Below are 14684 nucleotides of genomic sequence, written 5' to 3'. Positions count from 1 at the left end.
CGGCCCAGTAAGAATTTTTTTAGACTGCTGCGGCTGGGCTGATGGGGCTGACTCGAGAGAAATTACGTTGGGCTTTTAGCCCAACACCGGATGCGGAAGAAGAACGAATCTCTCTGACTCGTATGCGATGGTCATGTATAAAAACGAAAGGAAAAGGATCAGTATATAATAAAAGACTAAGGCCTAAATAAAGAAACTAAGTATGTAGATTGAATTAGCACATAACACAATAATAGAACACTTAGAGAGAATGTTCAAGCCCAAACAATACAATGGATGGTTTGAGTCTCATTTTTTAAACTAAGTCCTTCAACGTTCCACGTACAAACTACCAACCACTTATAAGTTATTACCTAGTTTCAAAATCAAACAATAATTTTCTTTCAATCCTGCTGTATTACCCAATCAATTGACAAATCTCATACTAATCACAGATAACTTATGGTCCATTCAAATAATATTAGGTCCAACTAAATCATGTCTAATGGTCACACCAGCCAAACCGATACATCAATATGTCAAACATAAGCAGGTAAATGGACTATAAAAGCATAAGACTAAGCTTAAACAAGAAATATAATATTTGGACATGGTTTTTAAACTGAGTTAACACCAAAAGCAGATCAGTGTAACATGGAAAAAGGAGTAAACTACCAACTAAAAGCAATCAAAGCTAAACTGGGGATTGACATTTATAGACATGCTTTAACAGTATTTGTGCATGGACCAATGTCCCTGAACTAGCAACTACCAAACATGATTAGACAAGAATGACCAATAACTTAAACTAGCAGCCACATGTACATTAATCAAGCTGAGCTACTCATTTACAGAGAAATATCTAGCAAATATTTAACCATTTGGCATGTTTTAAGCTAAATTAATTAAATAGAGCAGCAACTTAACTAAACAGCAACTACGCACATATCAATCCTGCCTAAAATAACATTAACACAATTAACTATAGGCAGCTAAATATACCCTAAACATGTTTAAGCTAAAAAAAACAACAATTAAACACATATCAAGCATACTTAATACTAATACTACCAAGAAGCAATTCAATAGCAATTAAAGAGCATAACGAGTTAACTACTAGAAAAAAAAACAACAACTTAAAGGAGGAAGGATTACATGATTACAAGGACATGTTTTATACTCAAATTTAGGGATTTCCCAAACAGATGCAAAGTAGTTTAAGCAAGCAACTATTGATAGCTTAAACCATCACTGATGTCTACCAGATTTCAAATAAATATGAGAAGATAGAATGCTCTTTAAAGAACTAGGATTTATTAACTCAATATGAGACAAATTCTATGCAATGTCTATATTTGGACTAGGTAAAGAGAGGTATGTGAAATCCAAATAGATTCTTACAAGTTCATTTTTTGCATACAGAGATCCCATTTCGACCAGTTTTAAATAAAACTTATTTTAGCGTCTTGTTAAATCCAAAGCCCTTATGAACTACTTAAGAGATGAGAACAGTTTGAACATTCAAGTAAAACAAGGACTAAATATACTTCGAGCATGCTAATGATAATATTGAATACAAAGACTCATATGAACACTCCTAAATTGCAGTACTAAAACATTTTAAAGGTCAGGTAGGAATTTCGATTCAAACTCCTATATGCATATCTAAACCCCCAATTTAAGTTAAACGACATCGTATAACTAAGCGAGGCAGGCCCTTATTACTAGATTAAACCAAACATTATCAATATAGTCATCCAAACACAGCTGAAACTAACATCAATCTAGGCTGGGATATGCATATACCAGCATTATCAACTATTAAAACCGCAATCAATTAAACTCGAACATACACCCATACTATTAAGCTACTAACTGAAGTTATATTAACTGAAACTACAAAACATGCATGAACACACTAAATTGACTGAAACGACAAAGAAACACACATCGACACACGAAAGAAAAGAACATGCAAGCAAAGTAAAAAGGACAGGATGACTACGGACCTTTTTCGGGTGCAGCGAAGTGGGGCTTTAATCTTCGATCCATCCTCGAAAACACTACCAAACCCCGAATTTGTATCACTCGGATTCAAACCAATGCCAGGGGCAAAAGCAAACAGAAATGATTTTTCTATTTTTCACCCTATATCAAGAAAAATATAACTGTTGAAAAAGCTAATATTTAAAAGGATTTGGGCGGCTGAAAACTCTTTTTTTTTAAGAGGATTGAGGCGGCTTAAAAAAAACACCCAATATTCCGGTCAATTCCACCCACTTGGTAATGAAGCTTATTGGTCAAGCGAGCCGTTTTCGATGGTTGCTAAAAAGGATTACATCAGGAAATTTGGATATGAACTCACGGAGTCGTAAACCCAATCAAATGGATGTTAGTGAATGAACTTACTCTCGCAAGTGCTCTACATCTAAGCAATATGGCCATGACAAGCGTTCGTGTGGGCAACAAGGCCGTGGTGGTACAAGCACGTCTCGAAGTAATAGAGCCTCTAGAACTTGAAGATTGTATTGTTATTGTAGTTTAGTATTGTATTGCTTTGAATTAGTACTGTAATTTAATGGAATGAATTATTTTTGAATTAGTATAAACCTATCGTATTGGATGAATTATTATTAAATAAAATATTTATATTTGTACATTCAAATATAATATTTAAACATAAAGATATCAAAATTCCAAATAATAGAAAATACACATTACATTAAAGAAATGCGGATTACACAAAAGACATAGCAAAATAAAATAAAATAACAACATAATATAAAAAATTAAAGGTAGATCAAACTATTTTTATTTGTACATTCGATTTGACTAAATAATAAAACACTTAGATCAAAACCCTAAAAAATATGACAATTAAACTTAAAGATGACAAGTTTCCAAACAAACAAAACTTATTTCGGGGCACTTTACAACTCCTAAAACAACGATCCAAACGTATAGGTATACTTGATGCAATGAGCCGACATTATTGTACGCAAAAAAAAAAATGTTATATATAAAATATTGATATTCCGGCGTTTTGAAACATGACTAATCTTCAGTCAAAGTACGGAAAAAACGTGAATTTTAAAAAGCATTGGCCAATGAATAAAGGGGCTGGGATTTTTATGTAACCCCTATTGCGCACATAATTCATGCGCAATTGGAATTTACTGAAAATTTGCAGTTTGGTCCTATTGCGCACGAATTTCGTGCGCAGAACCTAGTTTTGTTACTTTTTTTATATTGCCACTATTTTGGTTCCAAATGTTACTTTTTAGCCTACTTAAGTCGCGGACTCGAATTGAATGCAGGCTAATTTAATTTGTTTTATTTCTAAAGAAAGGGTGGACTAATTGTCCCATATCTATTTTCTTTTAATGTGAATACAAATTTGGAGAATGCACATTATCTATACGTGTTACAGATTTAATTTAGAATTTTAAAAAAATTACTGTTTGAAAAAATAATTTTTAACAATAGTATATGTGAAATATATATTATTGTAATTAAGTTTATACTATAAATACAATTCGTATATCTGGTATAATAAATGTATGAACAATATATACTATTGATGGAATATTAACATTATATAAAATATTGTATATATACAAGCCGTATATTCGGTATAATAAATGTATGAACAACATATATATAATATATTGGTGATATATAAGCATAATATAAAATAGTTACATTATAATATACTTGAAATGTATTAATGATTCTTTAAAAAAAATTGTCAGCATAAAAAAAATTTAAAGAAAAAGTATCAGAAATGGGGGAGAGAGAAAACATTATGAAAGAGAGAGAAAAGAGTAAATAAGTAAAAGTGTATTGATGAAAATAGATCTTATTAATTAATGGAGAGGATTAACTTCAAATGGAATTTATTATTGTATTTATTTATTTTTCTTTTTAAAATGCTATATTTGTTACTTTTAAAAAGATATTTTATTCTTGCATATAATTCTTACTAACTGATGTTGACACCCAATTTTGTCCCTCCTTTATTTAATTTTATTTACTCGGATTTCTAAATTTATTGACGAGCAAAATACTTTATTTTCACTATTTTATTTTTTATTGCTACTACTATTAATTTTCACTATTTTACTTTCAACATTACGAGCATTACTTTATCACAAATTTTAAATGGTTCGTCATCGTTTCATTTTCGGGTTTGGACTCGTTAAATTAATTACAAGACAACACTTTGTTAAATCCTTATTTTTTCTACATAGTAATTGGTAATTGTCTTCATATAGTATATATTGTACTAGTTATTAAATTAGAAGCCTAAAAAAATAATTAAATAAAGGAGGAAGGATCAACAATTTCAGCCAAATCAGGCCCCAAATAATCAGCCCACATTTATCCCCCTACCCAACAGATCAGCCCACATCCTAAACTACCCGGTCCAGCCCAACCATATCACCCGACCCGGCCCAATATTTATCCCTAAAAAAAAAAAAACCTAATCCCCTCTCTTTCTCACCTCAGCCGCACCTCTTTCCCTCTCTCTCCACGCTCCCTTCGTCTCCCTCACACGCTCTCTCCCACTTCCCCCTGTCCCCCCACGCCTCTGTCTCCTCCACTCCTCACTGTCCCCCGCTCCTTCGTCTCTCTCCCACGCTCCTCTCTTTACTTTAATACAAATGAAACCCTATAAAGGTAATCCTAGTTGAATCGTTTTAGAGGGGGATTTTCTGGAGCAAAAAGCCGAATCAACTTTAGATAAACAGACCGGAAATCCCTGAAAAATAATATCTTGACAGATCAGAAAACCCCTGAGAAACAAGATCTTGAACCCCAAAACTCCTCCAACGTTCGAATCTCCAACAAGTTCTGACCAAATTTCAATTTTCTAAAGTCTTGGGTTTTCTTTTAGTTTTCAAAAAATCTGGTCCTGAACACTTTTTTTTTCAAATCAGAAAAATACATTCTGTTATGAGATTTGTGTTGAAAAGTTAAGTTTTCACAATTCAATCAACTTTCGTCACTGCTCGACAAAAGAACTTTAATTACAACAAAGACATTTTAATTTTCAATTCGAGCTTCGAATCTGTCCATACGAGAGAATAGATTCGAGGCCTCGACGCCTCAGTTCATTGCGCACAAAAAAGGTAAACCTCGACACATTTATCGCTTGTAATCTTTATTTTCTGTTTTAGTTAAAAATTTAATTTATTCTGCCATCTTTAGTAGTTATATACTTTCTTTGTTGTCGTATTATTTGTTTGATGTTTGGGAGCTGTTAGGATAGGATGATAATCGTTAATTGAATTTGAAAGATGTCTATTGTAGTTAGGATGCTTAAGACTAAATTTCCAGGACTTAGAACCTATTTAAAGCCGAATATACGTAAGATATACAGTGGGTTATCAAGGTAAGAAGAAGGTATACATTCGATATACATCTGATATACACACCGCGGTGTGTATATCTTAGGTATATTGTGTATGTGATTAAAGTAGATCGGCACTGTCCCTCTTTGCTCTATTTGTTCTAAATAACGTATTTGGTTATGAATATATATTCGGGTTTAGGTATGATGAGATGATTATACGACATGTCGATATTGGTTGTTGATTTTATTTGGTATACAAAGTCATGACTGTTTGTTTAAGTTGATAGGATTAATGTCGAAATGGTTAGTTTGAGACTTAGGTTAATTTACCATATCATTTCTGCAACGCTTGCTTCAAAGACTTGTATTTTCTACATTCTCTTAGAATTCGTTTAAGTTGGTAGGATTCATGTTGGCTATACTTATTTCAAAAACTTGTATCATCATTTGTAAAAGGATCAAAATCCGGTTTACTTGATCACTTGAATTTGATTTCTTTTGTAACGACATTTATTAATCAGCTGTAAGGATTTATATGACAGGGTAATAAATGTTGCTGTTGAGTTCACTTTAGCTTTCCCATTAGTACAATTAACTGAACTCGCTTGGTATATCACCGCTGTTTAAACACAGCCACATCATGTGTGCTTTTCCCTTTTCTGCTTCAGTTTAGCTCTGCCCTACAATTTATAGTATTTGATCTCGCGTTCCTTTGTTTGAATAGTTTGTCCTATTTCAGTAAAAGGTCTGACTTTGCTGTTGTAGCAAGCGTAATGTTTTTTTTTTAGTTTCCTTATTTCGTGAAACATCAGCTTTATGTAGTGCTCATTTCTCTAAAATCTGCAACGGTGATGTCTCTTTAATCATGGTTCATAGATTTTGCTTTCTGTTCTTGCCTAGGAACTAAAGAAGTAGTTGGCCTTTTCTTTTAATTTGAATGAGAAGTTTGTTGTAGTATTTGTTACTTGACAGAACGTTAACATATGTTTCCTCTAAGTCTTATTTTAGTTAAGTCCTTATCCTTAATTCAGCTAGTCTTAAGATTTTCTAATGCTAAAAGTAGTTTTTTTTTTAGTCTAAAAAGTTCAATCCTTGTTCCATTTTCGTGCATGTCTAAACTCCTTGGAAGAATTGGTTTCTAATAATATTGAACATGAAACAACTTAGCCTCCTTTTTCTTCAGTTCCTTTCTTTAACATGACAGTATGAAGAATTCTCCTCACTTGCTAATTAAATGTTGCATTGGTAGTGGTTCACTTTTATTCTTTCCAGTTAAGATGCTCTTCTTAAAGTGTCTATATGCTAGGTTCAAGCTTGTGTCTTCCTTTACTTTTGGTAGAATTCATTTGCTGTGGCAATTTCAAGACAAACTAACTTAAGGGATTGATAATTCATTTCTGTCACCATCCTGCCATCTTCAGTTTTCTGTTTCTATGTCTTTTTGATGTCTTAAGTGTTCGGCTTTGTGTTCTGTTTTGGTCGGATTTCCGTTCAGTTAGCTTTGATTGAATTTTTGAATGTTTAACATTGCTTGGATTCTGGAAATTTTTAGTTTGGTTGTGCCACATTCTCATTGAAGAATTAAGTTTTAAGTCCAAATTGCGCTATGTGTTTTAAAGTTGGAATGTTGTTATATGACCCGCCATTAGCCGAGACTGATTGGGTGAAGGGATTCGATTAAGGAAAATGCACTAATTTAAAAAGGGACTAAGATCTTATGAATGTACATACACTGAATATACTCAAATATACATAGCATACATAATCCGCTGGTCTGTTTTAAATCTACATTTCATATCTTTAAACCCTATCTATTGGTCACATACTAATCCTTTTCTTTCGTTTTTATGCATGACTACCGCATACGAGTCCCTTGGACTCGTCTTCTTCCGCATTTGGCGTTGGGTTAAAAACCCAACATGACTCCTCTCGTGTCCAGCCCCTGTCTACAGCAATACATAAAAAATCTGGGCCGAAGCCCAATAGCATGAACAGTTCGCAGCAGTTGGGCCTTAATAAATGGGCCGAACCCATTTACTCTTTTACTCTCTTCCTTATTTTTATTGTTGTGTATTTTTATTTGCTTTGTATGACTAACATCTTATCTTATTTTATTTTCCTAACTTAGATGAACTTTAGCAAATTAGTGGGGTTTAGTTTAATAATGAGTAGTTAATTTAAGGAAAATGAATCAATTCCATAAGATTCATTTGTTTTCTTGTTATTGATTTTCAAGAACACTTCTTTATAACATTTCAAGAAAAATTAAAATGTATGTTCCATGTCCGTTCTTGCTCTACAGTTCACGTTACAAACAATTTTCTAGAACTCATATTGTAATGTAATATATTTTTTCAGATATATGTAAATATAAATCCAAATATATTTTATGAATACATTTTCAAGAATTATGCATATTTTAGTTAAATAAAGCTAATAAAAGAGAAAGAAAACTCACTTCCTTTTGCGTCCTATTTACAAAAACAAGTCTAGATTTTTCTACATCGCAATATTCATACAATAATTTTTTATCTAAAGTTCACGTTTATTGAATCTTCTCTACAAGTATTAGTTCAAACAACACTATTATACTTTCGTTTAAAGCCTTAACAACATTTATAAGTCGTGTTTTCAAAATAGCATTAGAAGTACTCTTTTATACAAATTATTAATAGCATTTTTACATGTCTATCTACAATTTTAGCCACATTTACAAAGCTACGTTCTTTTCTATAATACTATATTTACACTTAGCCTAACTAATCATAAGTCCGGTCGGTTAACCATTGTTAATGGGTCTTAAAGGGTGCCTAATACCTTCCCTTTAGACTAATTGAACCCTTACCTAGAATCTTAAGTTTCGCAGACTTTTAAAACAGAGTTAACTTTAAAATAACTTTAATCAATTTAGGTGTCCTAATTCACCATAAATAATTAGGTGGCGACTCCTTAAAATAAACAAAAAGAGAAATCACCAATATATTATACTTCTAATTTAACCCGATTAAAATGGGATATAACAACTGATTTAGTGAGTAAAAATCTCTTTATATTTTTTCATCATAATATTGCACAACTTATGTCAGATCCTTAAACAACTTGGATTCCGGTGCCAATCATCTCCAGTTCCTCCAGTGCTATTCCAAAATTTTGACACGTGTCCTATTAACAAATCAATGGTTTTGATTTACTATGTATTGACTGAAACATCTAAATCATGGTTAATAGTTTTCTCACGCATATCTCTCCCTCTGTTTTACTGTCAGATTTTATCTGCTTTGCTCTGGTCAGCCGAAATATCTCACTTCTTCACGTTCTCCATAAACAAGGTGTGCTTCACCATGCCTAGTTCATTTGTGGATGTGGCTCCTTTACAAGTAAAAAATTGTCCTATCAATCACTGCGCACACACAAATCAAAAAAAAAGTTTGTTGAACGAGTTCTTCTTCCAAACCATAACTTCACTTGTCTAGTGTGAAATCTAAATATGACAACTAATTAATCTATTGACTTGAAAGCAATCATACTGATTGATGCTCTTTGACTTTGTCATGGATTCCTATTGATAGTGTTGAGGACCCTCAATTTCATTTCTCTCACGATCGATTGTTCATTTCGTGGAAGCAAACCCAGCATTTATTCCATTAAGAATTTGAAATTTCCATTTTGATTTGCCCCTTCTAGTTTGACTTGTTTTTCTACAGATTCTCTGTGTAATTCCATGATTACGTAATTTTTTCGGTATGATCAATTATTAAGAAACAAACATAAGCTTGCAAAAGGCCGTATTCTCGGCAAGTTTCGGGCTTTCACCAGTCGGAGTGGTAATTGGGCTTAAATTATTGGATAGAAAACTAATAAACATTACTCTGTAACTATGGTTAAAATACAGTGGTTGGTAAAATAAATCAGAACCATTGATTTGTTAATGAGACACGTGTTGAAATTTTAGAATAACACTGGAGGAACTGGAGATTATTGGCACTGGAGGGTAGCCGAATCTAAAGAACTTATGCCCCGTTGGCATAAGCTCGATTTTGACGTACAAAATTAAAGACCAACTCATTTGAAAGACAAACCGTGCAATTTCTTCATAAAAAAGAAAGTTAGTCGTGTAATATTCGACAGGAAAACAATCTTATGTCATTACTTATCTATTTTCGGTCTAATGTTTGAATTCTTCTCATTCTCATCGTTATTATTATTCTCATCTGTACGTTTTTTAAAATATTATATATATATATATATTAGATAAATGTATTGACTGGAATTAAACCCGTCAACCGGTCCGGTTTTATCAGTTCAAACCGGTTAACCGTTTATTTTGTACCGGTCCGATTTCAATTTTTTTGAAACCGAAACTGATAAACCGGTGAAATTTAAAAAAAAAAAAAAAAAAAATTGTTACTATGTAGCCGTTGCGGCTTTGGGCCCAAATTGGACCGTTGGGCAACGGTCCATTTGCAAAAATGGCCGTTGCCAAACGATCCCCAAGTCTTTTTCCCCCCCAACCCCCCAAATTTTTTTTTTAACACTTTAACCCATCCCCCACCCCTATATAAACCCCTCTCCATTTCCATTTTAATCCACACCAATTCACTCTTCTTTTTCTCTCAAATCTCAATCTCTCAATTATAGTTACTTTGCAACAATTAGCCACTTTAAATTTCTCTCAAATAAATATTATAAAGTCTTATTATAGTTTCAATTATTAATTTTGCAATTATAATATTGTTGGTGGAGTTGGTGATTTTACAATAATCCGAAGTAGCTTTGGTGGATTTGCAATTGTAGCTACCTTCACTTTGTTGGAAATTAGTCCGGCAATTTGGTACCTTCGTTCCAACTCTATCTTTATTTTTCGCAATTTAATTTACGCAATTTAATTCTAGCAATTTAATTTGTTGCAATTCATTTTCTTGTGATTTATTTGAGTGTGATTTAAATTAATTATATTTAATAATGGCGAAGAGATTTAGACGTGGTGCCGGTAGTAGTGGTATTGTTAGGCGTGGGCTTAATGAGGAAACATTTGTGGAAGAAACACCTAATTTAGGTATTGATATTGGTGGAAATAATCCACTTTTAGGTCATGAGGCAATGCAACAACATTATACCGATACTTTTAATGAAATTGATGATGATGAAACACAACCCCCCGAAAATCCCATAGGAGATACATGTCCTGCACAATCACATACACAAGACAAACCGCCTAGAACTCGTAAGGCAACCGCTAAAATTTGAAAATTTATGACTAAGGATAGGAAAACCGGAACCGCTAAATGTATCTTATGTGGACAAATATTTACTTTTAAGCAAGAAACTAGTAAGGATGGTGGAACGGGTACACTAAATGGTCATATGAGAAAGAAACATATGGATGTTTGGGGAGAGCAAACGGGTTCAAATGTGGGGGTATTCAAATGACGATAGACCCACGAACCGGTAAAAATTTTAAGTATGACAAGAAAAAAAAGCATGTAGAAATAGCTAAAATGGTAGCTTATGATTGTTTACCATTTTCCTTTCCTTCGGGTTTGGGGTTTGTTACTTACATTCAACGTTTTTATAATCCATTATTTGAGGGTATTCCTAGAAGTACTTGTAGAGCGGATGTTATAGATTTGTATAAAAAAATATAGATTTTATTTGCGCCATGTATTTAATTTTTTAAATTGTAATATTTCTCTTACCGCTGATTTGAGTCTTAGTCTTAACAAGTTAGATTTTTTTGCTATTACATGTCATTGGGTTGATGACAACTGGGTTATGCAAAAAAGAATTATAGTTTTTTTATATGATGAAGGAAAAGGTCGTCATGATGGAAAAAATTTAGCGGATTCAATGTCTACTATTATGAGATTTTTTAACATTTATAGAAAAACACTTTGTATTGCTTTAGATAATGCTTCTAATAATACAAAGGCGATTGGTCTTTTAAAAGGAGAACTAAACCCTCCACTAAGAAATATTTTTCATGTAAGATGTAGTTGTCACATTTTAAACTTAATTGTTAAAGATGGTCTTATGCGTTTTGACGATTCTATTCAAAAAGTTAGAACGCAGTTGCGTTTCTTTTTTGTAATGCTAATAGGGGAAGAATTAGGGATTTTAAGAATGCTTGTGTGGAAAATAACCTTAGACCTAGGAAAATTTAAGTAGAAATTGAGACTAGGTGGAACTACACTTACATTATGCTACAACAAGCATATGAGTATAGGATTCCCATACAACAAATATAATATTAATAGTGATGATTGGTTAAATTTTACGGATTGGGAAGATGTTAAGGAATGTGTTGAACTCTTAGAAAGTTTTTATAATGCAACTCTTGCTTTTTCTAGACTATTCTATCCCACGGTAATCGAAATTTTAGCCTACTTAGCAGAAATAGCTAGAGTTTTACAAGAATATAAATATAAACCCGATTATCAAGCGGCTATTTTTGATATGACAACAAAATTTAAGAAGTATTTTTTTCCCATCCCAACTTTATTTATATTGGGTTCTCTTTTAAATCCTTGTTTAAAAGTGATACTAAAGCATTGGTTGGTCAAATTTATACATTTTTAGAAATTGAAGAGGGAGTTCAACCATCTTTAGCTGAAGCCGAAACCGCTATTGATGATGAGTTTAGAAAAGTTTTTACTCATTATTCTAGTTTGGAAGAACATGCTACACCCGTTGCTCCACGCCCTACTACTTCTCAAAGTAGCAAAAAGGGCTTGTCGGGTTTAAAAATTTTACATTCACATCCAACTCCTTCTTGTAATGCAAACTTTGATGAATATCACTTTTATTTGATGCAGCCAAATGTGGATATCAAGGAACTAGATGAGCTGAACGTCTTAGCATGGTGGAAGAAATACAAGGCAAGTCATCCGATACTCTCAAGAATGGCTCGAGATATCTTTACGGTTCAAGTATCAACCGTGGCTTCGGAGAGTGCATTTAGCCAGGGAAGACAACAACTTGGAGACCATAGACATTCATTATCCGGCTTTAGCTTGCAAGTACTAGTGTGCATTCGCGATTGGATTAGATCGGAGCGACGCAACCAAAACTTAGAAGCGGAGGAAGGCGAAGAGAAAGAGATTGAAGATTTGATAGCAAGTGGACCGGACCAAATGGAAGACTTTGAAGATATCTCCATGGCCGAATATGATATGGGGGAAATTAATCAAATGATTCAGAATTGGTGATTTTATTATTCTGCTATTTCTTTGCAACTCATGTATTATTTGCAAGTTAAAAAAAACTACAACTTGCAAATAAATATTATCCAAGAATGAATAAAATATATAGCTCATTGAGCTTTCTTCTATTTACCTGTGTTCATATTTTTACTTATATTAAGTTAGGAATATACCTAAAATATACTAAGAATATACTTATAATATACATGATGCATCTACTTAAATTAAAAACTAGAAAGTTATATACTTGAAAAATAACTAAAATATACTTATAATATATATTATACATATAACTTAAACATATATATATATATAATATACATGGTACATCTACTTAAATTAAAAACTAGAAAGTTATATACTTAAAAAATAACTAAAATATACTAAGAATATACTTATAATATATATTATACATATAACTTAAACATATATATACATATCTTACACACACATATATATATATATATATATATATATATATCTACATATATATATATGTATGTATATATATGTATATGTAAGATATGTATATATATGTATCTCATAATAAACTTAAACATATATATATATGTTTAAGTTTATTATGAGATACATATAACTTAAACATACATATATATATATATATATATGTAAGTTATATAACCTAAGTATATTGATATATATAAGTATATTCTTACTATATTTTAGGTATATGTAGTATAACTTAATATATATATATACACGTATATGCTGTATTGCTGACTTGCTGTTAGCCTGTTAGTCAGTAAATATACAAACTTTACTTATAAACTTATACAACATATGTAAATATACCTACAATATACTAATAAATATTATAATATACATATACTATACAAAAAACAAAAAACAAAAAGAGGTTTTGGACGTTTTGAACCGGACCGGTTCCGGTTTGGGGTTTCAAACCGGTAAACCGGAACCGGTATCAGGTACTGGTTTTTTGACCGGAAACCAGCCGGTTTCATAACCGGTTGCGGGTCCGGTTCCGGTTCAAACCGGTTGACACCCTTAACTGGAATGTTTCAAAAGTTTTAGATTTGTAATTTATCACTATTTCGCTATCACAAACAAGCTTCTAGTAGCTCTTGTAATGGAAGCTGATCACAGAAGAGTCCCTCCGCAAAATTGTCAGTTGTTCCATGTTCTCAAATGGTAGTTACCTCTTTGCTTTAATTTGTTTTGAATTCCTTTGTCCATTTACGTATGATTTCAATGTTTTATGCAAAACGTCGCATAAAACATTTCAAAAGTAGAGAAAAAGGCAAGTTATGCTAGTGTATATTATGGACAATAACTCATTTCATAACTCTTAACTAGTTTCAATAAAACAATTTCATGCATCTACTAAGTACTACGCATGGATTAAGCAAGAGAAAGATTCAAACAAACTGCTATATTTCTTCTCTTCTACTCAACTACAACATCAAAATTATGTCGACTCAGTAAATAAAGTCTTGGTCTACGCAAAGAAAAATAGCCTTACTCGTGTAATTTTATGGATAGAGCAATAAGACAATATAATTACAGACCTAAAAACTGTTAAAGGTGCAAAGAGTCTACTGTAAAGAATTTCCTTCTAGTTTCCAAATCTTATAAAGACTTGTTCAGCAAATTAAACTCGTATAGAAAAGTTAGAAGTTGCAGTATCTTGGTCACGCAATGTGATGCTATAAAAGCATGAGAAAGAGTTTTCAGCTGAATACCAATTAACGAGTTTTCAGAACATGAAACCATATGTCATTGTACTCTTATTCTTTGTCGTTCCAGCCATAATATTTTTGATTTTGGGTTGTCTTTTCAAAATTTTCGGAAAGAAAACAAGCCACCAAGGGAACCATGATGTTGAAAGGGGTGGAATTGCACGCAGGAATAACACAGCAATGAGGCATGGTGGAATGGCTATTCTAGGGGCTACTGCTGGAGGGACGAGCAGTTGGGGTGGAGGTGGTGGCTGTGGCGGCAGAGATGGTGGTGGTGGTGGTGGAGGCGCCGGTGGCTGTGGAGGTAGAGGTGGAGGAGGAGGCGGTGGATGTTGAGGAGGTGGAGATTTAAAAAGAGTTAAAACTGTCTTCTCTTTCTGTCTTCTACTGTGGCTACTTTTAATGTAACATTAAGGATATGCTGTATAAATA

The 14684-nt window shown here is 32.6% G+C and overlaps 1 protein-coding gene across 1 annotated transcript in view; it reads left to right on the top strand.

Annotated features, from left to right (window-relative positions):
* LOC132644339 (uncharacterized) overlaps nucleotides 1–14588 on the top strand; it is a 34934-nt gene extending 20346 nt beyond the window's left edge. The window contains exon 2 of the mRNA XM_060360934.1: nucleotides 14320–14588. Within this exon, the coding sequence (XP_060216917.1) occupies nucleotides 14320–14588 (269 nt within the window). The remainder of the gene's footprint in view (nucleotides 1–14319) is intronic.
* The last annotated feature ends 96 nt before the right edge of the window (nucleotides 14589–14684 follow it).

Source organism: Lycium barbarum, chromosome 6 (assembly GCF_019175385.1).
Source record: "Lycium barbarum isolate Lr01 chromosome 6, ASM1917538v2, whole genome shotgun sequence".
In the NCBI taxonomy this organism is placed as follows: domain Eukaryota; kingdom Viridiplantae; phylum Streptophyta; class Magnoliopsida; order Solanales; family Solanaceae; genus Lycium; species Lycium barbarum.
The sequence above is the reverse complement of the archived record's forward strand: the minus strand, read 5'-3'. Positions and strand labels throughout refer to the sequence as shown.